The 27,832-nt window shown below is 41.3% G+C and overlaps 4 protein-coding genes, 1 long non-coding RNA gene, 4 other non-coding genes and 1 pseudogene across 9 annotated transcripts in view; 3 read left to right on the forward strand and 7 right to left on the reverse strand.

Moving 5' to 3' along the window:
* LOC125884709 (islet cell autoantigen 1-like) overlaps positions 1–27,832 on the reverse strand; it is a 74,688-nt pseudogene that overhangs the window by 13,900 nt on the left and 32,956 nt on the right.
* LOC125884720 (ribosome biogenesis protein wdr12-like) lies at positions 912–4,903 on the reverse strand. Its single transcript, XM_049569834.1, is given in 14 exon segments — positions 912–1,242; positions 1,352–1,424; positions 2,094–2,226; positions 2,355–2,460; positions 2,727–2,867; positions 2,990–3,075; positions 3,161–3,206; positions 3,310–3,464; positions 3,538–3,600; positions 3,603–3,655; positions 3,747–3,853; positions 4,050–4,144; positions 4,277–4,371; positions 4,728–4,903. Coding segments are annotated over 14 exon segments (1,272 nt in total). The 5' UTR covers positions 4,769–4,903; the 3' UTR covers positions 912–1,164.
* On the reverse strand, positions 6,413–11,154 carry LOC125884712 (nucleolar protein 58-like). The gene is given in 16 exon segments (XM_049569828.1): positions 6,413–6,902; positions 6,988–7,087; positions 7,089–7,107; positions 7,203–7,357; positions 7,448–7,509; positions 7,791–7,925; positions 8,026–8,189; positions 8,374–8,494; positions 8,711–8,856; positions 9,072–9,206; positions 9,485–9,549; positions 9,754–9,890; positions 9,974–10,098; positions 10,356–10,408; positions 10,535–10,611; positions 11,045–11,154. Coding segments are annotated over 16 exon segments (1,605 nt in total). The 5' UTR covers positions 11,090–11,154; the 3' UTR covers positions 6,413–6,836.
* Positions 8,261–8,343, reverse strand: LOC125885278 (small nucleolar RNA SNORD11B). Its single transcript, XR_007448848.1, has one exon. It is a non-coding gene; the product is annotated as a small nucleolar RNA SNORD11B (small nucleolar RNA).
* On the reverse strand, positions 8,588–8,670 carry LOC125885276 (small nucleolar RNA SNORD11B). The gene has a single exon (XR_007448846.1). It is a non-coding gene; the product is annotated as a small nucleolar RNA SNORD11B (small nucleolar RNA).
* On the reverse strand, positions 9,631–9,719 carry LOC125885272 (small nucleolar RNA SNORD70). Its single transcript, XR_007448843.1, has one exon. It is a non-coding gene; the product is annotated as a small nucleolar RNA SNORD70 (small nucleolar RNA).
* Positions 10,231–10,318, reverse strand: LOC125885288 (small nucleolar RNA SNORD70). Its single transcript, XR_007448857.1, has one exon. It is a non-coding gene; the product is annotated as a small nucleolar RNA SNORD70 (small nucleolar RNA).
* LOC125884715 (nuclear fragile X mental retardation-interacting protein 1-like) lies at positions 12,270–16,175 on the forward strand. The gene is given in 12 exon segments (XM_049569831.1): positions 12,270–12,562; positions 13,179–13,264; positions 13,355–13,459; positions 13,555–13,617; positions 13,706–13,782; positions 13,914–14,003; positions 14,110–14,288; positions 14,413–14,493; positions 14,496–14,546; positions 15,319–15,587; positions 15,682–15,739; positions 15,742–16,175. Coding segments are annotated over 12 exon segments (1,758 nt in total). The 5' UTR covers positions 12,270–12,297.
* The window catches only part of LOC125884717 (cilia- and flagella-associated protein 47-like), a 124,358-nt gene continuing 113,431 nt past the window's right edge, over positions 16,906–27,832 (forward strand). The window contains exons 1-7 of the mRNA XM_049569833.1: positions 16,906–17,254; positions 18,408–18,565; positions 18,713–18,828; positions 19,824–19,962; positions 20,198–20,282; positions 20,427–20,567; positions 20,705–20,874. Coding sequence (XP_049425790.1) covers positions 17,111–17,254; positions 18,408–18,565; positions 18,713–18,828; positions 19,824–19,962; positions 20,198–20,282; positions 20,427–20,567; positions 20,705–20,874 — 953 coding nt within the window. The 5' untranslated portion in view covers positions 16,906–17,110. The remainder of the gene's footprint in view (positions 17,255–18,407; positions 18,566–18,712; positions 18,829–19,823; positions 19,963–20,197; positions 20,283–20,426; positions 20,568–20,704; positions 20,875–27,832) is intronic.
* LOC125884721 (uncharacterized) lies at positions 22,804–25,148 on the forward strand. Its single transcript, XR_007448755.1, has 8 exons — positions 22,804–22,934; positions 23,023–23,094; positions 23,181–23,394; positions 23,733–23,804; positions 23,888–23,983; positions 24,131–24,202; positions 24,307–24,366; positions 24,724–25,148. It is a non-coding gene; the product is annotated as an uncharacterized LOC125884721 (long non-coding RNA).

Raw genomic sequence — 27,832 nt, forward strand, 5'->3', positions numbered from 1 at the left:
CGCTGCTCGGCTAGCCTCCTCTGCCGATAGCAGTCATAATCTGAGTCAGAGAAACAGGATATGCAAACTAGCTTTGGCGCCGTTTGGACACAAGGGGTCGCTGCTGTTCAGGCCATACCGAAGATCGTCTATTGTAAGGGTGTGTCACTCATAGCTAACAATAGGCTACAAAAGCGGACTACACGTGGCCTAAAACTCAGTATAACCAGCTGAAATTTCTACTGTCACAAATTCAATGTGTTGCAATTGTCTACATCCGAAGAAATAAAGGAGCAGCATGACCCATATTTGTCGCTTTTTGACATAAAAGCAGACTTTCAGCCACCCCACTTTGACTTTGTAGTACAATTAATACTCCATAGTGACACCTCTTCGTTTTACGCCCTCTCTGGTCAAACCAGTCTGAGGAGGAAAAAGTCCAGTTATCTACCACACATAAAGATTGTCTTTTGCGAGCCCTAAATGTAAAAAACAATATATTTAATGATCTCTTACTTCTATCATCAGTAGTCTATTAAGCCACCATGGAGGTACAGAATTTTTCTTCTTTCCTCTCCTATTAAACATCTCATGACCCCTCAGATTTGTCTGTCAACCTTTTGGAGAGTGGACCACCCGGGTTGGGAACCAAACCAGCTTACTGTTTATAAAGTAGTTAAAGGGTTTGTTCACCCCAAAATCAACAATACTCATTTTTTTCTCTTACTTGTAGTGCTGTTTATCAGTCAAATTGTTTTGGTATGGTATGAGAGATGTCTGCCTTCTCTCCAATACAATGGAAATAGATGGCACTTGGTTTGTGGTGCTCAATGTGCCAAAAACATACATTTGCAAAACCACCATTGAAATATCACAAATAAACTGCCAAGCAGAAAAACTGATGAAACACTAGATAGGACACTTTTTAGGAGACAAAATTAATTTATAGTTTTCTTAGGTTACAGGAAAACAAAGACAATCTGTAAGAAAATAGGTGTAAAAAATTGAGGGGTAAAAATAACCAGGACAGCAAAGAACAAAGCAAGCAAAGTTCTGTACTGTACAAAATTCAAATTCAAATTCACTGCTGCTTTCGTCCGTCTGTCACAACACTGATATTGTCCATCCTCCCGTCCTTTATGTCTGTGGTGACTGATGTGGTGGAGTCCATGCTGGATGTTGAGCCTACGCCCCCGCATCTGTCTGACAGGCTGAGTATCTGTAGGTGTACAGCTTATTATCTGCACCTCCACTTAACATCAGCTGAAAAGACACAGACAAAAGAACAGCAAGTTAGATGTTGTTGAACTGAAATATTTAAAGCTGCTGCATATTTGTCTTCAGTATACTGTTGCTTTTTCCAGCAGTCTTACCCACTTTCTGTCCAGTCCACACAAAACACTTTGTCTTCGTGGGCCGCCAGGTCATACAGAGGGGCCTTACAGCTGCGAGACATAAGAGCATCATTTACCTATTAGCTTTATTCACTGCATGCCTTTAACACAGAGGTTTAACACACAAAGAATGAAGAAACAAGAAAACCACAAAAAGGACAAAAATATACCAAAATACAACAAATGGCAGATTTCAATTGAGCGACGAGATGCAGTGGGTGTAGGCTAAAGAAACAGGGAGCTTCCTAAGACAGGAAGCTTGGTCCAGACAGAAAGCTGTTTTCTTTCAGATGCCTGGAAGTAACAGGATGTCCTGCTCTACGTCTGCATGAGTGACCTTTCACACTGGAACAGCATAGGTTATGATCCAGCTTATGCTCTGACAGCTTTTGAAAATGAAACCAAAATATAAATGGTCTCAATGTAGCAAAAAAAAGAGGAAGAACTGGAATTTATTTGGTGCAAAGTGAAGTTGGACAAACGTGAGTGCAAACACCAACTTCCCATGACCTTAAAGAAATAATTGGGGTTAATGGCTGATTTAAAGTCAGTCAGGGAAGTCATAACGTATTGGACGATGGACTACAATAACATTGATTTGTTGACAAAAACAAAATACTATAGAATATCCTCTAAGTCCTGATGGGATTATGTTACCGACGTCTGATTGCAACACACATTTTTCAAAGTATACACAGTAAAACTATGTGCTTCACAGACCTTCTCGTATCCCACAGTTTGACCAGGTTGTCAAGGGAACCGGAGACCAGCTGGTGCTCATGTGACGGCGCCCACTTCACAGCGGTGACCCAGCCAGTGTGGGAGGTCAGAGACAGCAGCACCAGCGACCCGTCTGGAGAGGAGAGGAGGCGTTTATAACAGTGAAGAGGAAAGGTGCTCGCAGAGAGTGGAAATAAAACCATGCTGCAAAAACAGCTATGACAGTGTCTGTCGTCTGTGGTATTTTGAAGGAAGTGGTACCTTTGGTTCGAGGGTCCCATAGTCTGATGTGTCTGTCAGTGCTTCCTGAGGCCAGCCGCCGACACAGAGGTGAGTAGGAAATACAGTTAAACACTTTACTGCCCGTCTGTGGGAAAGGATGAAAACATTGGTCAGTTAATTTAGGAAATGACAAATAAATAGTGTCAAAATGTTTCCAGATTTCTAACGATTTTAATAATGTATGTATGTATATATATATAAAGAGCGCTGTATTTTACTGCCCTATGTTCAAATGATGTTCAATGCTACTGTCTTTTAGGCCTTTATTGACTGTAAATGATAAAAAAAAATAGATAGTTTGTTTGAAACAGCTTTGTTGCCCCAGTTTCTGTTTTACAATGTGTTTCTCACCAGTGTAGTCTTCATTCCTCCTGTCTCGACGTCCCACACGCGGATGGTGTGGTCCCACGATGCACTACAAACTTCCTCACTGTCGCACCACAGGACAGATGACACCGCCTCATTGTGTCCAGATAACGTCATCAGGGGGGTCTGTGTCAGTATGACAACATTAGAACCTCATTTTTTTAATTTCCCGGCAACATGTTTGCCTAATACATTCGTTTTATATTAGCAGCTTAGCCATACTGATATGACTGTCTTGGATCATTCACCCTAGTGAGGCCGAGCTGTTGAGTCTTCTGTTTCTTCCTCGGTCTGTCCGCAGGTTCTTCAACCTCATCTGCCTCGTCCGTGGGTACTGTAAGAACAAGGTTGGAGCTTGTTGGGGAGTTGCTTTTTATTCAGTCATGCTTTACATGCAATAAGTCATTCTGGCAACCTACCTGCTGACCAAATCTTCAACATTTTGTCCCAGGAGCCACTGCAGAACTGTATAGGAGCAACACAAATGCTTTGAGTGACAAATTACAACTGTTAAAGTCATTCTCCTTCCTTGATTTTCCCCCATTTGCCACTATCCACCCCTCTTTACCTTTGAGCCAGTTGGGTCTGTTGCAACAGTATCAACGCTCCCTGTGTGTCCCCGACAGCAGTGTCTGGCTTTCACTTTGTTCCTCTCCGAGTTCCACTCCCACAGCAGAAGGGTTTGGTCCAGAGAGGCCGTCAGAAGCAGAGAGGTCAGACCATCTGCACCGGAGCAGATGTTTTAAGAAAGGCTGCCGTATTACTAGCAGAGTGAACATCTGCCATTCTGTCCTACTCACCTCTTTGACCCAGGCTACATCCTTCACCACATCTGTGTGTCCGGCCACTGTCATCACCGCTTGCCCTCCACAGACCAGATCCTGGCTGTCTTGTCATATGATCCTGTAAGGATCCTGCAAATAAGTAAGTTAAAAACAAATAAAAGTAAGCAAAACAAACATAATGTCATATTGCTGGCTCTTGTTTGAGATGTGGTCGTCTTACCATTCAGTGTCTGCATCCACAGAGCTAATCCAGTCATCGTGCATCATGCACTCCTCGGGCTCTGGAGCTGTGACCCGCTCTACGTACTCTATCTCCACCACTTCTTCCTGAAACACAGACAGATGCACGGATGCATAAACATCAAGTTCCCAACAATGAAGTCCCCATTCGTACCTCTTCTGATTTAGACTTAAATCAAACACTGGATGTCTGCAAATGTCAATCATTGGAAGTATTTGGTGCCAGTAACGTTGCAAACACAAAGCATATTCACGCAGGTTTAAGCAGGCAGGCTGATCATACCGTTGATATGCCTTCTGTGTCCATGTGAGTGGCCAGCGGCGTTCGCAGGAACTGACCCCTGACCAGGAAGTCGAACTCCACTTCGCTGTGAGATGCTGTGGAAACAAAAAATGACACATGCGTTCAAAATATTGCAATTATTGGTGTTAAATGTGTATTAAAAGTGTAATAGTAATAGCCCTGCTTGGACTGGAAACTCAGTGAGCCAGAAATAGTCACATCTGTACCATTTTTAGCCTCCAGCAGCTTGTTGATGACATTGCTGAGGTCCTGCACTTCAGAGGCAGCAGGGATGGAGAATGGGACATCATCCACAACATACCTGTAAAGACAGATATGTTCTCAGTTTGTACCCTACACCCATCCAAATGCATTTAATATTAAATTGACTTGTTTGACATAAAAGTTACTATCTATATGAGGACAGCAGTAAGCCATAGCTTTGGACTGTTAGCATTAGCCAGCTAACTCAACAAGCTAAAACAGCTACGAACCGTTTAGAAGCAAATAGCAATAGGAGATGTAGCCATGAGTTACAGTACACATGCATGGGTAAAAGGCAGAGTAGTGTCTCACAGTAGTGTCGCACTGTTTACTGTAAGTTACAGCTCGTTAGCCAGCCTGCTAGCCATCCCTGTTAGTTTACATCTGTTTAGATAAAGGGAATTGAAAACGTACCTTTGGTTCTCTGTGAAGAACCTCGCTTGTAACTGCGACATTTTTTAGTTATATGTGTCTCTTACAGACCACTAGCGATGTGAATCTAAGATATGGCGAAGTAGTTAGTGTGCTCCTTCATAACACATCGAACTCCCATGTAGTCATGCCATGTGGTACCAATGCTAGGCGCTGTAGCAGAGCACAGATGCAGTCGATCGATGATGCGGATCTGTGTTCCTCTAGTAATGACTTGTATCCATGGGCTGCCCTTACCATTCCTGCGGTGGTTTTTTGCCATAAGTCTGTATATTCAGGAACAGCTATCTCCAGTGGTGAGAAAACTATTCAGATCCTTGGCTAAAAAAAATACACCATTATAAATATACATATATTGTACACAGAAAATACAACTTGAGTATAAGTATGTAAGTATTGTAAGCAAAATGTATTTAAAGTATCAAAAGTACTCACTATGCAGAGATGGAAAGAACTGACCCAGTGAGTATTATGCTATAAAATATATTCTTGGGTTTATTATTGGATTATAATTATTATTGGTCCTAGGTTTTTTTAATTGTCTTTTTTGTCTCAAACAAAACAAAAACAAACAAAAAATCAACAAAAAATCAAAAATAAATAAAAAAAAAAAGTACTGATTCCTTGATACAATCCCTTACATCCACATCGGCATATCCTTGCTTAACCTCCTCCTGTGTACTTACATATACATATCTACCTACAGTGACACATTCCTATCTGTCAGCACCTCTTCAGTCAGTCATTTCAAGGGCCCAAGTTTCATTTTAACATTGACAGGCAGTGTTGTAATGGTGGTTGATGAGGGGGGTGTATTTCTAGGGAGGAGGAGGTGCAGGGTACCGAGGGGGTGGTGGGTCTGCTGTCCATATTCCTTTTTAGTTTTTTGCCAATAGGTGGGTATATTGTAATCTGACAGAAAGAGGTAGGTTTGCCCCATATACCTGCATTTTATTTACCCAGCACTACATCACTGTTGGCGGAACACATATATTGGGGTGTTTGATTGTCCTAAACCAGATAAGTTTGAGCATCAAACACTGAATTTTCTGTGTTCTGGTATATTTTCATCAGTTTATAGTGTCAGTGTCTTTAACTTTGTCACAACAAAATCCCCTGCTATAGATGTTTTTAATGGGGGGGCACGACATTTGAGGGGGGCATACCCAAAATCCATATGGCTGATGCAATGTTGTGTGCAGTGTTTTGCTGTTGTATGTTTTGTATGAAAAAAATCCTCATCTTGACAGAAACTAATGCTCTCAGATTAATGTGGTCAAGTAGGTACAAAGGCAGCTTTAAATTTTAATTACTGTCTTAAATTTGTCCTTTGGTACAGTACTTTATTGTACAAAGTCACATTCAGCCCATTTGTGATCTTATATGTAACAAACTGCAGGCATGTAACCTTCTCATAAGGATATTATGTGTGCAGGTAAGATTTGTCTCATGGTTATAAATCTTCAGAAACACTTATCTTTCAGAGGCTGAGGTGGCTCACTGTAAGTGTTTGAATTAAGCAAGAATGCATTTTCCTGCTTACAAGCTGCACTGTTCATTCCTTCCAAAGTAAAATTGTCACACCCTACAGTTTGAGTCCTGCACTGAATAATCAAATTACATTTTTATATTTACACCACTGCAGCGTACACAATCAAAAGACACCATTACAGCAAAAACTGTTTATTTCACAGTCTGAGACAATAAAAAGATTTGTCAAAGAGATCAGAGGAATCTTTCCTCAGCAACTCATCACTCTGCTCTGCCTTTGATGCTTGTCTGATACAGATGTGTTCACAAATAAAAATCAACATAAAACTTTGAAATCAGAGTAGTAGATTACAAACTTAACATTGTTTAAAAAATATAGATTTACATTTTCACTCGTTCTATACCTGGAAATAATCCGTGCTTTCAAACCACACTGTTTGCAGTTATAAAAGGAGATCGAATGATGATTTTCTTTCACATGAACTCTTTTTGAAGCACAGGCACAGGCATTCAATACAGTTTTACCCTTGACATAAACATATGACACAAAACTAAAATAACATAAAACTATAACAGAAAATATATACACTCTCTGCTATTTCACTCGTCTTCTTCCTCCTCCTCCTTGACCTTCTTTTTCTTCTTCTTTTTCTTCTTTTCTGTTGACTGGAGAGATAACACAAGTCAACACAACTGGAAAATCTGTCAAATGTCATATGAATGATCTTTAAGTTTCCTAACAGATTGTTACCTCTGTTACTGCGACCTCTTCCTCCTTTGACACCTCAGGTTCAGCCTCCTCTTTCTTGTCCTTCTTTTTCTTCTTCTTTTTCTTGGGAGTCTCCTCTGCTACTGGATGTCTCTGCTTCTTCTACAAAACATGCAGAAAAAAAAACCACTTTGAGCATCATTAGCTCCATTGTGGACGCAAAGCCACAAGATTAGGTCCATTCCCATTCTTCCCACCTTCTGTTACTGGTTCCTTTTTGGGCTTTTTGGATTTGACTGCCGGTGTTACAGGCTCTTCAGCCTCCTCCTCCTCCTCGACCTCCTCAAACTTCCTCTTCTTTGAGGTGGAGGGAATTGTAGAATCTCCAGATGGATCGTACATTCTCACTTCACTGTGGAGAAACAAGTAGGTGCTTAACATCTTTGACATTTACATGTGGAAATACAGAATTATTGAAAAGGGACAGTTCGAGAGTGTTCACCTCTTGTGCTGGTATTTGTCTGCCTTTGCCATTGCTTTGCCTGTTCCACTGATTCTTCGGATCTGGGGAGAAAAGAAAATGGAGACAAAAATCAGATAAGAAGCAGAGAGAAAGCCCAGAACAAATACCAGATAGATAAACATTTACCTACTTAATCAGCACAGCAAGAATGAAACGAGAAAATGATCTGGGGCCAATATGTAACAATAAACACGAGTGAATGAATTCTTAGTGCAAGGTAAGACTCAGAAGCATTCTAAAAAGAAACTGGAAATAACTTTGAGCAAAGTCTAGGTGGTGTTATGTATAGTGGTAGTTGTGATACCAGAGTAGTTTTACTTACTCCTTTCTCCTCCAGCTGGCGCAGCCTGGCCTCCAGTTTGGCACGGTTCTCTGCTCCCATTTCTGCATTTGTGTCCTCTCCCAGGGCATCGTAGCGAATAGCCAGGGCTGCTTTAGCTGCCAGCATTCTGGAGATCTGGACAAATATGATGGAAAAACAGAGCCCGTGTTTATTTTCCTACCACCAGACAGTGATGATCACTACCCAGTCCAATTACCGGTCCTTCTGAACTTACCTTGCCCTTATTCTTGGCAGTGGTCTGGCCCACTAGGGAGGCATGGTAGATGAGACCGTACTTGGGAGTATCTTTGCGAGTCTTCAGGGCTCTGAAAAGAGCTTTCTCGGCTCCAAGGATCTGCACTGTAGACGCCGGATGCTTTGCCAGATTCAGAAGGGACCCTTAAAAACAGCATGGAGAAAGACAAGTAAATATGCTGCTCCCTCCATCACCTGCCCACTGGGTCTCTTTACACAAGCTCAGATGAGGTAGTGACTTAAAACCATCAGACATTTTCAGGAAAGTGACATAATGTCGTCATCATCACTGCTTGGCTGTATTTCACAGTCCCTTTCTGTGACTCACCTGCATGTGAGATGAGCCCGACCAGCTCACCCACCATTACTGTCAGGTTGGGAGCGATAGCCATCATTCTGTTCTTCAGGTAGTCGTACAGCTGAGCGCGGTATTCTGAAATCTCAATAACCTGTTGAAAATAAAGAGATACAGTTTGCATTACAACTGCGAGCAGAAAAAAGGCCAAAGCAGTTATGAAGTGAAGACCTGGAGCCATGAATTGCGACTGTTCAGATGAGGTAGTGACTGAAAACCCACATGATTTGTTCAGGGTAAAGACAACTGTCGTCATCATCACTACTGTCACTTGTGCTCACGTGTAAAGAAAAAACAAAGACAGACATACCTGATCGCACAGGTGCTTGATGTTGCCAATGTCCTGCTCTGAAACCTCTGTTCCCATGGAGATCTCAGCAGCCAGTTTAACTTCAGCTTCGATTTCCTCTGGAAGGATTTCTGACAGATCAGAGCCAGCTACATTTGTGCGATCACCTGGAGACACACAGAGATACCATCATAAATTGTATAGCCTGGTGAAATTTCAGGGAGCTTAGAAAATATGAAAGAATAGATACCATCCAAGCCTATCAAAACTTCAAAAGACATGGGCTTTACCAAGCAGGGGATTTCTGGTGAAATGTGTTTGTGTGTTCCCCTTAAAATAGTAAAGTGCAAATACAGATTTATTTTTTTATTTTTTTTTTTACCAATATGGCGGACAGCTTTGCAGTAGGCCAAGTTGTCAGTGATGACTTTGCCCAGCTCAGGAAAGTGCCAGCCGTACCACTCTCTGCAGCGCATAATGTAGTTGTTAAGCTCCTTATCCAGGTCATCCAAAAGAGCTGTGGGGACAAAGACAAAAATACTAAATGTCAGACTGCAAATTCAAATACACAACAGACATTAATCATCATTAAAAATGAAAAATTTAGTCATTCCATTATCATTTTATGGTCCTTTTGAGAAAAAAAATGGAAGGAAAAAAATAGACTAAAATTAATATATTTTTTGACGTTTGTTGGCAATTGTGATAGTAATTTTATCTGATGACTTGATAATGAAAAGAAATTTGCTGCAGCATCACTAATGTTTTTCTTACTTCATAAACAACACAACTTACAGATGGCTTGCACAATCATCGTGTCCACTTTGTCTGGACTGAACTTCAGCTTGTAGCGGGACAAACTGGAGAACACAGAGAGAAGACTTATTAGTGACTCATTTCACACGTCAACCAAGTTATCATTTTTCTTTGCTTGATAGGTAGAGACTGCTGCCTCAGTGGTAGTGACGAATGCTGAAGAAAATCTACACAAGTGTTTCAGACAGCAAGTGTAATCATAGGCAGCAGTCGCATTCATGCAATGCTGTAGCTGTGTGCCACCTTACCTGTGAGCCAACCCCAGAGACATGGCACTGATCTCCCTGGGAGGAAGTCCAGTGATGAGGCTCTCCATCTGGCCCCTGATGCATCTCATCAGTTCAGCCACTGCAGGGCTGTGTACACAGCTCAGGTCCATCTTTTCCTGCAAACCAGAGCCCGTTAAAGCCATCACTCTTGCATATAGTGCTTAGCTACTAATATGTACGCAAATGTTGAACCCCTTACTTTGATGACGCCACCGAGTTTTGCATCACTGATGGCCAGCTGCTCATGAGCTTCCTTGGCAACAACTTTCTTCAAGACTTTTTTCAAACTCTTGCCAACTTTTCCCTCAGTAAGGGCAGTGGCAGCTGAGAGGCAAAGGATGGAAACACTGCATTAAAACACGCCTTACAAAACTGATCGTAAAACCTGAAAACAGTCAACTGAATAAGCCTAAGCCAAATAACTTTGTTCACCATCTAAACTACCTCATAGCTTTAAACACTGTGGTCTCAGTGGTAGTGACGAGTACTGTGGAAAGCCTCATGTTTTAATCAGACACAGACATACATCACAGACCACATTCTCACTGTGTACATAAGTGGACAAAGATAAATCTCATTACCTGCCAATGCCTCCGTTGTGTCCTGAAACTTCTCAAAGTGCTTCAGCTTCACACTGGAAGGGGAAAAAACAAAACATTTAATACATGCTTTATCATAATTTCATGAGCCACACAGTATCACATGGTGACAACTTGCTGATTCCATCATGTCATGGCTGAAAGCACCGCTCAACACTTACACTTTGTTCGCCTTTTCAGGAGTTTCAAACTCCTTGTACAGGCTGTCGACCTGCTGCAGCTTGGATTCATCAAGGACCTGGAATATAGCAGAAGCGAATTAGATAGGTGTCATGCATTAACAAAAGATCTGGGCAGAAATGACAAATACTACTAGGTAAACATCTTTAAGATTTGTGTGCATGTGAACATGGTGATGTGAAGAGTAGAAAGTCACTTATTAGAGCCTCAACATGCACACGTGGTCACGGGGCCTTTACACCGCTACCTCGCGTTAGCTTGAGCATTAACAAAAACACTCACGCAAAACATTAATTTAACCCGTACACATGTCTGTGTACAAATAAAATTATTATTATTTTAATTTGCTCACTGCCAGTCACGTTACATAAAGCTAAAGTAGCATGCTTTCTGGATAACTAGCAGCGAGGCTAACCTAAGCTAACACAGCTAGCTAAGGCGTAATAACTATATCTGCTTAAAGCGACAGGAAACACAAAGTGAAAACATACTTTAAATATCGCATATCCAGCGGCGGTCTCAAATAACACCAGCATTTTGGCGGCGGCTCGGTTACTTTACAAAGTTTCAAACTCTCTATGTAGAGAGCCGTCAGATTTTCTCAAAGCCACCACGCTGCTGCTCCACTCTGTCTGAAACACATGCGGCTACATAGTACCCTGCCGGAAACTGCTGGGTTGCCAAGTCCGTTCACTTGAGATCCCCGATATCAAAAGTATTTTAAACCTTTACCTATATTTCATCTGATTTTTAAACTACAATGCATGTGTTTTCTAAGAATATAAAATATCACATTAATGTAGTGTGCGTTGTCAACATAGTTTAACATTGCAGATGTTTCATTTTATTGTTAACATAAAAATAACAGCAAAATGGAGTTGACTAATGAGAGTGTCACCAAAACGTGTCCGGCGTCTCATTTCTATACCATTAAAAAATATATTCTGCACGTTTTCCCCCCCATAAGTAACCGAATATTCGTTTATTTACTCTTACTCTTTTTAAAACTCCCCTCCTGTAATGATTTAAAAAAAAAAAAAAAAAAGCATTGAAAACATCCCCCACGTCGATTTAAAAAAAAAGATTAAAAACATCACAGATAACTGAATAATTCAAATGTATAATTTTTGAATAATCAAAATAATTTAAATGTATAATCTTAAAAGACTTATGATGTAGTGGCGCCTGTTATCATGTGATTATCAACTTTTTGTTTATTTTAGTGCTTATTTATTCTTGTTTAAATCATTTATATTGTTGTATTATATTGTGTAGTTTATTAACTAGATTATAATAGTTACCTTTTATAATTTGACACTGGTCTGTTTTAAAATTTAAGTGTTGCATTGTTAAAATGTAAAAATACTGTTTGTACTAAACAAAACTCAACCTGGCAATCCAAGAAGAGGGTTGTTTAAATCTCATGAGAACTTGTCATAAACATAAAATGATAATTTTTTTTATTAAAAACACGAATGGGACACAGCTTTATTAAGCACAAGACGTGTAATTTCCACAAAAATATCATACATTTATGATAATAGGTAACGTTATCGTTAATGTTGTTTTTTTGGTTGTGTTCGTCGTTTTATGTCCTTCCTGTTCTCGCGGAAGTGACGAACTTGTGATTGAACCGATTGAACAGGAGCAAAACATGCACATGTGAGAGCTGCGTGGTGAGGAACCCAACTTTGCTTCAACTAGACACCACTTTAGACTTGAAGAAAAACTCCAGGCGTGGAGTATGGCTGAACCGGGACACTATCCTCCGCCGGACTTCGGCTGTCCCCCTCCTAATACCATCCAGTCTTTCCAGCAGCAGCAACAGCAACAGCAGCAGCAGCAGCAGTCCCGCTTGAGCAGCTTCCAGCCCAGTATGTGGAGCTGGAGCGAGACACCCACCGAACCCGTCTGGGACTACAGCAATCAGCCGGGATGGCAACACGGGGCAGCGGCAGGGTCTGGTTTCCCATCAGGCCGTGGAAATTATGGAGCTAAACGTCCATATGGTGAGGATAGCCTATACAGTAGTCTGTTAAGGTGATGAGTCACCTTAAAACAATAATTAGGTATTATTGGCAGCTTAAAATAATTATTTTAATTTACAATCAGAAAAAAAATTACGTTTTCTCGTTTTTTATAAACCAACAATACAAAAACTTAGTGGGAACGAATTTAAGTGATACTCCTAGTTGTGTTACACTTCTAGAAGATTATGAGGCTCACAAGAAACACATTTGAAAAAAAAAGGATGGTCCAAATCAAAGCAACAGGGGCTGAGACATCCTGACTTGTAGTCCTTAGTAATGGACAAGATCCAAATCACTGACTGGATCCTGTTCCCATAATGCCAGTTGTAGCATTGGTTAAATCACCCTGCCTGATAAATGCCCATGTCTTTCAAACTCCAACCCTCCAGGGAATAATAGTTATAATAGTTTGGTGTCTCCAACGTCAAGCTCAGATAACCCAGATGACATCACTCTGACACCATCAGGGTTATTTCTCAGACTTGACAAAGCTCCTTCAGAGCCACAGGAGACATTACACACCTGTATCCGCATGCTGAGTCCTCATGGTGCGTGTGTTACTATGTCATGCCTCTAACTTCATTCTTGTCTTCAGGTCAAAATTTTGGTCGTGAATGGGGTCAAGGTGGACATCGAGGTGGAAGACCGAATTTCGGAGCCCCTAATAATCGTGGGAAAAAGGTAACTATCTGTTGGAACACTACCATTCAAATCATGACCAGTGCACTCTGAACTAGCCACAGCATGAACTGATCTGTTTGTAATCCACAGCAAAGAAATAAGAAAGAACCAGAGTATTCCCATTTTTGTGACACCTGTGACCGGGGCTTCAAAAACCAGGAGAAGTACGATGAACATATCTCTCAACACGTCAAGGTAATTTTGCAAGTACATTTAGCTTTATTTTATTTTATTTATGGAAATCATTATTCAAAATTTCACTGACTTACTCCATCAAATCTCTTTCGTAGTGTTGTGTGCCCGACTGTAGCTTCATGGCTCATGAGAAATTAGTCAGCATCCACTGGAAAAATGTAAGTCAAACAACTCGCTGTGTATCTGAAACATATGCTCTCAGTGTATTCCCTTGCTAACAGCAGTCTTTTTTTATCCTGACTGCAGAACCATGCACCAGGCACCAAAAGAATAAAGCTGGACACAGCAGAGGAGATTGCAAAATGGAGAGAGGAGAGGCGCAAGTCAGTATCCACAAATACATTTCAAAAACAGTGGCAGCCATAAACTATTGATGACATTACACCATAAAATGATGTCACGGATTTTGCCTGTGATGTCTATTTCCAGTCAGCAAAATGTGTTGTCTTTCCAGAAACTACCCAACACTTCAGAATATCGACAAGAAGAAAAAGTTGATGGAGGTGGAGGAGACAGGAGCTGTTCTAGAGACCGCTCAGTTTGGGTAAATGCACACGTTTAATGTGTAAATGATGTATTTTGCGCTGCATCTTTTTATGTTCTCTTTTTTTATTTGAAACAAAATCTAAACTTTAATATTTCATTCACAGGCGAATGAGAGGCAGAGGCCGAGGAGGATGGGGTCGAGGTTGGGGGAACAGAGGGCTCCATGGACGACACCCTCGGGGCCCTCACCCATCGGACAGCAGTGTTACAGGAAGATCTCCACCCCTCACCCAGCCCGGCAGGGATGGGGATCCACTGGGAGTGCTGGCCAGCAGTGACCATGGTGAGTGATTGTGGGCGTCATTAACACATGGAAGAAATTTGATGTGATATTGTCCACATTTTTGGAAATATGTAACAAACAAATGTAACTGATATGTGTTGCAATGTGTGTCTTGTGCTTCCAGATTCGGACCGAGAGGATGCAGGTCCTGAGGCCAGGACTGGTGGCCTGGTTGTGGCTCCTAAACAGATGAGCTCAGCTTTGGGCTCCTGCTCGCCAACTATGGCTCTATGAGTGAAAGTGACGAGGAACCAGAGGGTGAGTTAACCAACATGCTCAACCTGCTACAGAACAGCATGCATATTGCCTATACCATTAATATAGCGGTGGCATATGACACGAGGAATACAGATAACATTAAACAAGAGAGGAATTCCCTCAGCCATCTTGGCACTGCTGGCTGCATTTTTGAGTCACATTGTTGAATTTTTTGAGTGGTATTTCACACGTTAAGTTGACTCATGCTAGCTTTAAGTGAAGGGGTGTCTTTGTTTAAATTTTTTGATAAATAAAAGCATTTCTTCGTGAGTCTGGAAAATTTTAGAAAGTGGCATAAAACTCGTTAACTTCACAGTCATTTAAAAAAAAAATCCAACAAATGGTAGAAATCAGATTAAAAGGCCTTTCACATGCTGCATTTGTTTTGAGCCTTCACATCCACTTTTGTCACTTTTGAGTGTGCATTTAAGTTCGCGCACGTGTTCCTAAGTGCAAACACTGCACCCTGAGTTAAACAAAGTTAGCTTTTGGAAGGCAGCACTGTGCACTGCAGCTTATGTAATGAGGAACAACCTCATGAAAACATTTTCATCAGTGTGTTTTCATTTCTGCCAATATATCCCCCTAAATCTTACAAGCTGGACCTTTAATTAGGGTATTTAATTCGACAGGCTGTATTATAGGTAGGTTAGTTTTATTCTGTTAACACATAAGGGTTGTATATAAATCATTAGACAAAAAACCACATTGAAAAATAGCAAGTCACTGGAAGAAATATTTTAATGTAATATTATTTTTCCCTGTGTTTCAGCCACCCCTATTAAGAGAGCCAAAGATCTTGTGCAAGAAAACCAGGCTCTCCTAAGCACAACTACACTGAACTCTCAGGACAGAGGACCCTCTAGAGCCCCGCAAACCTCTTCACAGGTTACAGTGGCTCATAAAGATGGCTGCCCGAACAATGCCCTTCACACACCTAACAGCAGGAGAGGAAGAGGGGGACGAGGAAGAGGAGGAAGGGGTGGTCGAGGAGGACACCAAGATACACCGCAGACTCGTCGTGCAACTCTGCTTGAGATGGTAAGATTGAACAAGCATATTTTACAGGATTTTAAATAGAGAGAATACACTTCACTCTACTTATATTTGCATCTCTATTTTTCACTTTGTTTAGTTACTGGCTCCAGATATCCGCCATGAGAGGAATGTCCTCTTGCAATGTGTGCGCTATATTGTCGAAACAACTTCTTTGGCCTGGAGAGCAAACCTCAGAATCAGAAGGGGATAAAGGATAAAGTCACACCAGCTATCCCAACCGGAGAGCATGAAGGGAGGCAGGAGAAGTCATCGGAGGAATCCAAGTGTGTGCCTCGGTCCACCTCTCTGGGTGGTGGCGAGAGGAGTTCAGCAGAAGTTAGTAATCAGGAGGATTTAGAAACAACTAAAGCTGTTGCAGATGACCAGTATTCTTGCTCAGAACCATCAAAGGACACACCTGAGGACTCAAGAGCAAGTGCTCAGCAGTTCGCAGGGGATTTAATCCAAAATGCTGAGGAGACAACTGCCAAAGACTGCCAAAGCCTCTATTTGACAGGCACAGATAAAATCAGATCTACCTCTAATATTTATGATGATGAAATATGGGAGAGCCCTGGTGCTGTTATGTGAAATGTGAAATTATGAAAAGGATTAATCTTATTTTGTTAGAAAGCATAAAAATCAGTTTTGTCTTTCAGAGACTGAATCTTTGAAATTAGTATTTTTCAAGGACTATCTTGTTTTTTTACATGATGTGATGTTACTTTGACTAACAATATGCAGTTATATTTTTGTATCATGCAATACTTAAAGACTGTCTTTTTTTCATGTGAAATAAAACACAAACACTGTTGATCACTTTACATTTGTACAAATGTTTGTTTCATGATATTTTAAGCTTGAATTCGGGATATATGTTTATGTTTTGTTCGTGCAGCTGTTGAGTCATTAAGTGAAAGGAAATCCATAATAATTAGGTGTATTACAACTCTTTATTGCATCATATTATCAGTTACAAAAGTATTATGAGCAGTGTAGTGGCAACATAATCGTTCACTGTAGTTTAGGCCAGACAATGAGAGTTAGATTGATTCAACTATCCTTACAGCAAATTAAGCCGTTACACCCAACGGAAAACGGTGAAGAGGAAGCGGAGATAAACTGTGAAATCACTTGTTTTTGGAAAGCACCAGCTCCTTTTAATAATGAGAGTCTTAACTGACACTTACAGTATCAAGAACATTAATTTACTCGATAATAAACAAGACGTTTTGGTTCCATATGAAGGTTTACTGCCTTGTGTCAGCAGCTGCACCGTCCACCTGGACTGCTCTAGTTTATTAAACGAGCGCAACTGTCAGAGTCAGTCGTCGCCTAGAAACCACCTGAGCAGTCAACGGCTGCGTAGTACAACGTTTGGGTAGCAACAGTAAAGTTGACCATCGGTATGCGAGTGTACAAGTCGACAAAACTGCGCTTTAATTTCCTTTAAACGCAAGTTAAAGAGAAGAAGAATATGTTGGGGCGTCTGTAAGTCAGTAACGTAGTAACTAAAAAGTCATATCATGGCTGGAAGGTGTGTTCGAGTTGACCCACCGCTCGTCGAGTTCAACGATGTCAAAGTTGGGCAGGTCTACAAGACTACAGTCACGGCGACAAATACTGGGAAAGCTTCGAAGAAAATAATAATTGAAAAGCCTGCGTCAAAGGTAAAGTAAACTCAGGGGTGTTTTTTAATGAACTGACAAGTAATATGAAATCTTTAAAAATAAAATGACGTAATTGACGTTAGCTAGAGAGTTTGGCGCTTATGCTAGCTACATTGCTCGTTGACGCTTGTTAGCTAGCGCGTGCGAGAAATTACGAAAGCTAGCTAGCGAAATTTAATGATTACTATTGGCCAAGCCCAGTAATATAAACCAAGCTATCTATCTATCTATCAGTTATTGTTTTTATTTATTCACGGTTATGTTATCCTGTTTATCAATGGTCTAACGACGTTAGTAGCTGAAAGTTAGGTGTTACTAAGTTACTGTTAAAATCAAATTGTTAGGTAATAGGAATTTGTACGCATAAATACATAATTATATATATGTATGTATATTTTTATATTTATATACATATATATTTACTTACATATATCTTAGCAGGATAGTACCTTTTTCTTCTTTTTCTCGTTTTAATAGAGTTATCAATGTTTCAAGAGAGCCTTACTTTGCCCTGCATACTCTCAAATGCTAACACATTATACTCTGTGTATTCTGTGTTAGCATTTAAATAGTAAGATGCTTATGTATGTCTCTTAAATGCATGTCTCTTAATGTTAAAGGTACCACAGTACCAAAGTTGTTCTTTCAAGAGGTGGAACTCACCAGAAGCCCCATGATACAATATTATCACGATATATTATCACAATTAGTAAATCAGGATAGTGTATTATTGAGATTTTAAATGTTTGACGAAATGCTGAGTAATGCCATAACATATATGTCTATTTATTACCCATTTTCAACTGCCAATTATGTACCCAAAGAAAAACTTTGTCAACACTTGTTTTATCTAATAAGGTAAAGTTTTTATTCATTTCAATCATTTTTTTGCTGCAAAATGTATCTAGTCGACTGAAAAAGCGATTCATTTTATAATTCTAGTAGGTTACCAAAAGTTAAATTTGTATTTGCAATTTTAAAATCTTTATAAAATAAAAAAATCAATACTTGGCATTTTTACATCATTCAATATTGCCATGCACAATACTACAATGCAACGTTGTATCGATTTTCTCCTGCCCTTTATTCATTCTGTACATTTGATTGATGCCCTTTTCTCCCTCTTCTTCTTTTCCATTTGTTTCTTGTGCAGTTGTTCAAGTTAACAGCATCCAGCGCAGCCAAGGTGGTCGCTCCTGGTCTGTCTGTAAGTGGCTTGCTGGAGTTTACCCCAGAGAAAGAAGAGGAGGTCAGAGCCTGCCTTCTGATTCATATAGATGATGTAGAGACCATAAAAATACCAGTGCTGGGGTAAGAAGGCTACACACATGATGCATATTAACATATTACAGTATAGTAAAAATATTTAGGACCAAATACACTGCCTGCGACATTTGTTGACATCTCTACGGTGTTTTGACATTTCAACTCTCTGTCTGTCTTTATGTGCTCCTCTAGGTTTCCCAGGGCTTGTTCCTTCTTAATGGACTCAGCACTAGACTTTGGGTGTATTGCTGCAAATAGTCAGGTGATCAGCAAACATCATCATATAACCAATCAGGGATCAGCACCAGGTAAATCAAGTGTGTCTTTCTTGGTGTGGAGATACTGAATCTAAGTTGCTCACATCAGTACAACATACTCATTTTCTAAAAGACAGGCTCCATGACCCATCAAATTAAAGTATTAATCAAAACCTTTTAAACGCCTGACAATGTCATTCCCTCTTTTGTGTTAATCAGAGTACTTAATCAACCAATTCATATGAAAATGGTAAAAATCTTTCAGTCAGAGACATTGCAGAGACGGTTGTGGGATGCAAGAATAGAAAACATTAGAACACTCACATGATAAACAATGTACAATAGCTTATAACGTGAAAACATACCCACCCACGTGTTCTGTGGTTTTCACTATAGACAGTCTGTAAATACTTAAAATACAGTTTGAGTTTTGAAATAAAACAGATAAAGATGATTTTAAGGATTTTACAGTTGATTAAGAAAAACGACAAACAGACAAACAAGTCTGTTAATTGTATATAATGCTTTTATTGAGGAGACTGATCTAATACTGTTGTGCAAGTGACCTCATTCTTTACCCTTTCCTCATTTAAAACACTAATATTCAACATTACAAAAGAAGGCTAGTAGTTGATAAGATATAATATACTTGCATTTCTTTATAAAGACATCTTGTCTGATAGCATATTCATGCTGGACTATGTGAGAAAGAAATCATGCAGCACTGTGCGCACATAAAATGTGATCTGTGCATGTAATTCGCGGTTCCACATACACATGTGCATGTAACTTGGTACAGACAATATGTTGCCCAGGGCTGGTATTCTCATTTTCTTAGATGCAGTGAGCTTTTTATGCTAAATACATTGCCATTGATAAACTGTTGTTCGAGAAAATAGGTTTGCCCTGTTAACACATGAACTGTCTGGATGTGAAGGTATCTGTTCTCAGATTTAAACCTGTACTGGGATTGCATTAAGCAGTACAAACAATTTACTAAATTCAGTCCATGGAAATACTCATGTGTTTGTGTGTGTGCATTGGAGGTGAGTTTCAGGTGCAGTACAATGGAGACCCCTCAGTCAGACTCTCACCCTTCAGTGGAGTCATAGCACCTGGTGCCACCCAGCGGCTTAAAGTGGAACTGCGCACAGACAGACCGAGGCAGATTGATGAGAAGGCTCTGTAAGAAAAGCTCTGCAACACCAGTCCAAGATAATTGTGAACACAGACAACATGTATTGATGCAGATTTTTGTAGAAGCTCAAAAAATTAGCTCTTGATATTTTGTGAAGGAGAATACATTGTAAGTAGGGGTACCAGTAGTCTTACGGGAAAATAATTGTATCATTTTATGCTGGGAAATGTACATTGAAGTACACGTCCACTTTACATATGCCTCACCCTCTCTTTGTCACAGGCTGAAATTCCAGAATCACCCTGCTGTAGTTCTCAGTATAAGGGCTAAGGTGGTGGACCAGCGCCTTGAGGTTTTTGACCTGCAGGTAATTCAGTGGTTCCTGTGTAATTGATATAGCACTTAATGGTGATAATCCATTGATCCTTTATCTCTTTAACTGGTGTTCATGTAAAGATGTTTGTGCTTATTTCTGTAGCTGAACAAAATATAACTCTGTGCGGTTTTACAGGGGGCTCCACTATCCTGTCTGTGGTTTGGACCTGCATACTTTGGGACGTCCCGTGTGGAGAATGTGGTTTTGAGAAATAACGCGCCCACGGCATGTGACTGGGTCTGCCTGCTCCAGGACACTGCTGCTGGGACTGAGGTGGTGAGTGATGCCCTCAGGGGAAGTAGGTGTAGCTGCCAGCCTGCACAGCTGCTATGCAAATAGGCATTGTTACAGGTTGGAGACCAGTTGTACTAAACTAAAAATGAAACAATGCTTTGACTGTGATGGCTGTGTAGGGAACAGACCTGCAGAAGAGCACAGACGCCGCCCTGCTGGAGAGAATGAAGAGGTGCAGTCCAGCCACCCAAGACGTCTCTCAGGTCCTGGTATGTGTTCCCAAGCAGGGTCAACTTAAACCGTATGAAAAAACCACTGTGGCAGTGTGCTTCAGCCCCATCTGTAAGAGGTAAGTTGTATATCAATGTGTCTGGAAAAAATACAGCTACTTTTCTGAATTTAATGCCAGTGAATGTAACATACACAAACATTTATGTTAAAATAAAATAAAATCATCCTGTAGTACAATGTCCTATTGAAACAAGATAAAGGTTAATGTCATAGGCAGTGAGTGAAACATGAGGTGAATGTAATGACACTGTTGGGGAGGGGAAAGAGAAAAAGTGTTACTCCCCGTCGGGGAATCGAACCCCGGTCTCCCGCGCGGGCGGCGAGTATAGTAGACACTAACTCCCTTAACTTTTCCATTCATTCTCAACGGTAGTTCTTACCCTAACACTGCAATATATATTTTGACCACAAGTGGGATTTTGGTGGCGCTGTTTCCCCCCTTTCTTTACAGTAAGGAGACGTTATCTCTGTGAGTGACAGACAGAACAACAGCAGCAGTAAACAGAGAGCAGTGGGCTTTTTCCATTTCGCGGTGTTTTTTATCACAGTAAACAAAGAGTCATACTCGTCAAACGTAAGTTTTAAGTACAAAATTAACGATTCTCAGATGAGTATTTGGCCAAACTGTATAATATTGCAAAGAGTATGCTCAAGTTTTGTTGTTCTGTCTCGGTCTGTTGTTTGCTAACGTTAACTGTATTACAGTAACGTTAGCTGAGGTTCGGTACGTTACATTAAGGTTATGGGCTGTATGTAAAATTATATGTCAGTGTTAACAATGGCTAATTTTAGTACTTTGCACATGTGAAAGAGCTGTCAATCCCTTTTTCAGTCCCTCTCTTGCTGAGACTGACATGAAATCTTGTTTTATGTGACTCATTCATCATGTTTTGTAACGTGACTTTAAAACTGAGGTCTTTTGTCCCATCGTTTTGTAAGTTCATGAGCAGTTATTGTGAATATTTTGCCACAGTCATATTTTGGGCAGGTTTAGTGTACATTTTGAGTGGGTAAAGAGTCTACATGTTAGAATGAATGAATGAATGAATGAATGATTTTAGTGAAACAGACATTTTGTCATCTCATTTCTTTCATGTTATCTATCTATATGTCTGTCAGTCTGCCTGCCTGCATGTATGTCTATTCATCCACAATTTGTGCATGTGTGTGTATTTTGGGCCTGTGTGTATATGAAAATAGAGTGAAAAAAATAGAATTTACCCTTAGGGATTAATAAAGTATATCTCCTTCTATCTTCTTTATCTACCATCCATCTGTGTAATATCAAACATTGTTACCTAGACATTAAAAATGCTGATTGATTAATGTAAACATGAATAACTCTGCTGACGGCAGGATTACATGTTTAATTATTACCATATAATGTGCATTGTTTGTGCTGTGCACAGGAGATAATGAAGAAGTCCTTCAGCTTCTTCCCAGGAAGGATGACAGTGTCCTTCAGGAAGGGTCCATCTGGCCATCTGCGGCAGGACCCCTCAGATGAGGCCATGAGAATTAAAAAAAACCCTTCTCTTCAGGACAAGTCTCCCCCTCAGAGACATGACCTTGTGAGGTCTAATGCTCTCACTGCGGTCCTTCAGCGGGGGGGTGATGTGTCGGACCGACAGGAGGTGATGGGGGAGTACATGCTGCAGTTTGGAAAATACAAGGGGAAACCATACAGGTGGCTCCTTGAAAATGATGTCGGCTACACCATCTACCTCATCAATAAGGTAGAAGAGGAGGAGAGAGCTGGGACCTTCAACCCCCAAGGGAACAGCAAGGACAGCCTGCTGTCATTCCTGGACTATGCCAGGAGCTTCCAGGAAATTGAGGACCTGAGGGAGTACCTTCTCTCCAGGAAGCCTGCGCCACCAGTCTCATCAGAGGGGGACAATGTAGTTGGCTTTGGAGCCAAGCACACCTGGAGGCAGATCTGGGAGAGCAGGGAGGACGGTTACGCTGCTTTTATTGTCGGAGTAAAGTGTATTAAAAACAGCAAGATGTACAACCTGCAGCAGTACCTCCTCCAGCAGCAGAGGGCTGAGTCCTGTCCACCGCCTGCAGAAGTCTCTTCTACATCGGCTGCTTCCACACACACATCTAGATCTCTTGGTCAGTTTACAAAAATATGCAAATACTGATTTAATGTGAACATTAAATGTACCTAACACAATAAATATTACTGTTATTTGTCGCCTAGTGATGGAGGAGGATGAGGAGCTGGAGAGAGCGATGTTAAACCTGCCTCCATCTGAATTTGACATTGAATTCAGTAAGTGGATCTATTGTATTAATTAACAGAGTTTCTTTAAAATGTTACTGTACATGATTAAAGTTTTGTATCACCTGTGCTTTCAGAGCCACCAGCAGAAGTCTCCAGTGCCCCAGCTGTATCTCTATCAACAGGTTTTACTCTATCAGTGTGGAGGGAGGATTCTGTTTGAACCAGAATTCACCTGCCATTACTGTTCTGTCAACTAGTTTGTTGTTTTGGCCATGTTCCGGCCTGTTCTGATGCTTGTGTTCTTTTACTCTCCTACTAACATAAGGAATTAACATGTCAGCGATGATGGTAAGTGCTTTGGTTTTTTTTTGCATGCTTTTTTCAGTCTGTCATATAAGGATGTGGCATGTTAAAAATGTAGCTCAGATACAGGTTAACATGCCACATCTTTGACTGACAGGTGATGTGTGTACTATAGTTTATTAATGTTGTTTCTGTGCTTTACCTGTTTGCAAACACTTTAAAGCTTTTATTTTTTTCTATTTAAAATAATGGCAATTCACAATTTAGTAAAACTGGATGTTTTTAGTCTGTACCAGCAGTTACTACAGAAACAACAGGTAAAGACACATTGTTAAGCTTAAACAAACTTGACTGTGTGAGGAAAATGACATTGAATTTTACAGCTCACAGGACAAAGCCAACAGCTACAGCTACTGTTTCCAGACCTGCTGAGCCTAGTGACCCCCCTGTGAAAGGTTATTTTAGTTCTTTACTTCACACTTTAAATTATCTTGAATGTCGTGTGAACTTTCTTGTTTTTTTTCTTTTAATCCTACAGCTACAGTGAAGACCCCACTGCCAGTCCCTCCTCAGCTGCTTGCCATCGCTCCACAACTTGGGATAGAAGAGCAGACGCCCAAAGTGTTTAGACAAAGTATGTCATCCTCTTATACTACCAGTGTATCTCAGATATTGATCAGTTTCATTCTGACAAATCAAATGTGTTAAATAATGTGAAGTAGATACGACATCCGGTGTCTGTTAAGGTTTTATACAATTTTTGTTGCAACTTTTTTAAAAGCACATGAAAAGCCAGTCTCCCACAGTTCATCTTCTGGGCCTGGGATAACAGCAGCTCCATGTCTTCCTGAAGGTAAATGTTTTATTTTCTTACATGCTGTGAGACAGAATATCTTAATTTTCATAAGTAATCTGTATGTCTCACATGCCTGTCCTGTTTGTATCTCACCATCCCAGATTCATCATTACAGAATATTGCCCCTGTGGAAGCACAAATAGACACTGTCCTTGATGAAGGTATTTATTTTTGTGACACTGTTTTAATCATAGAAAAAAGATAATAACACGCACATCCCAAAGAAATATTGAAAGGGTGCTGGATCATAAACTTCTAACATGCATCAAAAAAGGAAAAATAGTAACGCAGGCTCTTCCTCAGACTTGTAATGGGTACAAGTCTGAGGAAGAGCTCTGCGTTGTTTGAAACGTCACTTGACACAAAATAAATCATGGATTAATGGGAGCTCTATCAGTTTGCGGATCATTTTGTCCTTTATTGCTGCATTGTTTTAACCATAGCAGTCACTGGTACAGAGGTCTCTTCCTTTTTCTCTTATTGTGTATATACTGTAGTTTTTTGTTGTGTTTTAACAGCTTCGCCATGTCCAGCACCTCCTGTCCCATTAGATGCCCCACACCAGCCTGCAGCCTCTGTCCCAGGCCATGATCAAGATGTTGCACAGTGGAACTGCTCCCAGCAGCAGAAGATCTGGATGAAGACTGAGATGGAGGCGTTGGGGCTCTGGCCGGGGTCACGCCCAGTACGTCACCTGATGAACATGCTGTCCCTGTGGCGTTATCCACCTCAGCCTGAGCTCATCGACTCAATCTCTGAGCTGCCCTCACCAAAGTACTTTCAGCTTCATCCATTTTTCATCTGGAAGCCAGAGCACACAATCATGGAGAGGGTTAGAAACAATTACATCTTGCCCTGTCTTTATGGCTGTCCCAACCCTCAGGTAGCTTCCTCTGGCGTCGGAAGGCCCAGAGTCGTCATTGGCACCAGCGGACAGTATTATATTTTAGCCTCGCGGCTCACCTGCAAGGCTTGTAAAAAGTACTGGCATGCTGACAAGCCGTGGCTGGAGAAGCTACCAGAGCGCTTCAGCAACATTGTGCCAGCTTTCCTGACACAAAAAGGCCATCTGCAAGTCTGTGATGGACGAGATGAGACGAGCGGCAGATCACCAGAGGACATGTCCAAGCAGCTGACGGAGGCACTTCATCTTAAATATGAGAGAGCTCACCTGGCCTACCTGCTGAGTGTGCAGAACGTCAGGGACGGTGAAGCAGGAGTCTACGGCCAGAGAACCATCACTGGGCTCCTCAGACAGGCAGATACTCCTGCGCCATTTGGTGGATACTCAGATGCAGATGGCTGGTGCGGAGTGTCTGTTTCATCTCACTACCTTGTCGATTGCCTGGTCCGAGTATCAGCGCCAGGAGCAGCTCCTCACTCTGCTGCTTCAAGGTACCTTTGGACAGGCACTGAGGGCAGATCACCCGCAAAGTAGCTAGGAAGGTTGTGCTGTCATCTGGCACCATGTCTTCCTATGCTATTATGAACGAGAACTGGATGATCCTGAGCTGGGTGATGCTGCAGTCTGAGTGTGATAGGTCCCTTTATACCATGTATGAGGGTCTGTCGCAACGCTACACTGCAGCAGGAGTGCAGAAGGCAAACTTCCAGTGGGTTGACAGGTATAAAGAATAAGTTTCAATTGAAAACATTATTTTAGTATTTTAACTTGTTGTACATTACATATTTTTTAATGCTGTTTTTGTGTTGTTGTTTTTTCTTTTGTTTTTTTGCACAGCTTATATAGTAATTGACGTTTTGTTAGGCCAAATACATACCAAAAATAAAAGAGATGGAAAACTTGCAGTAAATTGTTTTATATTGTGAATAAGACCCATTTTGTACAGAACAAATTGTAAGATACAGGTATTTTTGTCTTTTCAATGTTTTAGGGACTGCTGTGCTGCCTTTAAGGTCCTGCAACCTGGGGCTCAGGATCACATCTCATGGGACTGCTGGAGGACCTCAGAGGCCATCGTGGCACAAGCGACCTCTGGAAACCTGGCAAACAACAGTGCCTCAAGACTCAAGTTTAACCAAGACATCACCATCAAGTTAGACTTGTTTCACTGCATGCGCCGGTTTACCAGAGAGTGTGTGTCAGAACACCATTCCCTTTATAGTTCCTTTTGCCAGTTCCTCTCTGCAGCATTCGTTGTGGTGGACCAGGGTGACCTCAAGAGGCTCCAGGAGGCGTACAAGTTCTGCAAAATCTCTCCTGCTAACCCCACCAAGCAGCACATCAGAGAGCACTGTAGAACGAAGGTGCCACAGCCCAGAGAACTGCTGCAGAGGGTAGAAGATGTTTTACATCATTTCTACCTGGCAAAGGACAGCAACGATGTGCCCCTCTTCAAGGCCTCCATGTTGAGGGTGTGGAGGATTCAGCGCATCCACATCCTGAGAGGCTGCCTGAGCGACCCTGAGGTCAAGGAGGAATCCTATACAGGTATGGTGGCACCTTGCAGCTCAATAACACCAAGGGCGCAGGAGCTGCTGTACCTATTTGGATTCCCGTGAGAGGCACATCTCAGCAGGAGGGCTTCCACTCTCACCAAGCCCAGTGGGTGACAGGAAACCGGGTTTCCTGTGAGCTCTTCCAGGCCCAGGCATTGACTGGAGTGGTGAGGTGGAACTTTCAGCGGCTGGTGGACCTGAAGCAGCCTGGTGTCGAGCTGCCAGCTGTGTTTGACCCCCTGTTGATTACACAGCTAAACACAGCCTCTGTCAGAGTGACAGGAGGGCCAAATATGCAGCTCTGCAGGCATTAAACAGGGACACAGGGAGAGATTTGGGCTGCAGTATCTAGAGCCAGGCTGTCGTCCGGTTGTTTTAGACTGGGACAAACACAGGACACAAGTCAACACTGAAGCTGCTGAAGTCGTGGAGATGGAGGATCACTTCTCTGCTGCTGCAGTGAGCACAGACTCTCAGGTAATCCAGGTTAATCACTCAGACAGATTGAAGAAATCACTATACAGACAGATTGAAGAAATCACTATACTTGATTCTATATTTCAGGAGCCCAGTGATGATGGAGTTGGACCAGTGCCAGTCCTGTCTTCTCAACAGTGCTCTGCAGAAGTTTCAAGTCCCAGCAGCCACTGATACCAGCTTCTGCCACAGGTAAACCAGAGACTCAGACTTTGATGTATACAGGTCATTTGATGTATACAGGTCATTTAAATTACCCACTTACCATCCCTCACACAGGCCTCACTGTTAAAAAAGACTTGGACACTGTGGTTGGAATTTATTTCATGACAGTGATATTAATATATTGTACATTAACAACTATTATTGACCGAGTGTATGCAGAATTTAAAAACTATGGAAAAATTTGATTGTCACAAATTGAACTGTTTGTTATTTCAAACAACTTCACAAATGCCGCATACACATTTTTATCCATGTTGCTTTTTCCCAGTAAAATTTGCTTGTAATTGTAACTTTAGACGACAGGACTGTGCCTAACCATGTTACAATGTGACTGTATTATCATAATCTTAGTCATTCAAAGCTAGACAAAAACAGGATAATAAACATATGCTTTATTGTTTAGACCTGCCAGGGTAGCGCCATTGCCCATAGCCTCCTCTCCCGGGCCGCCCGCACTGGACCAAT

Source organism: Epinephelus fuscoguttatus, linkage group LG24 (genome assembly GCF_011397635.1).
Source record: "Epinephelus fuscoguttatus linkage group LG24, E.fuscoguttatus.final_Chr_v1".
Taxonomy (NCBI): domain Eukaryota; kingdom Metazoa; phylum Chordata; class Actinopteri; order Perciformes; family Serranidae; genus Epinephelus; species Epinephelus fuscoguttatus.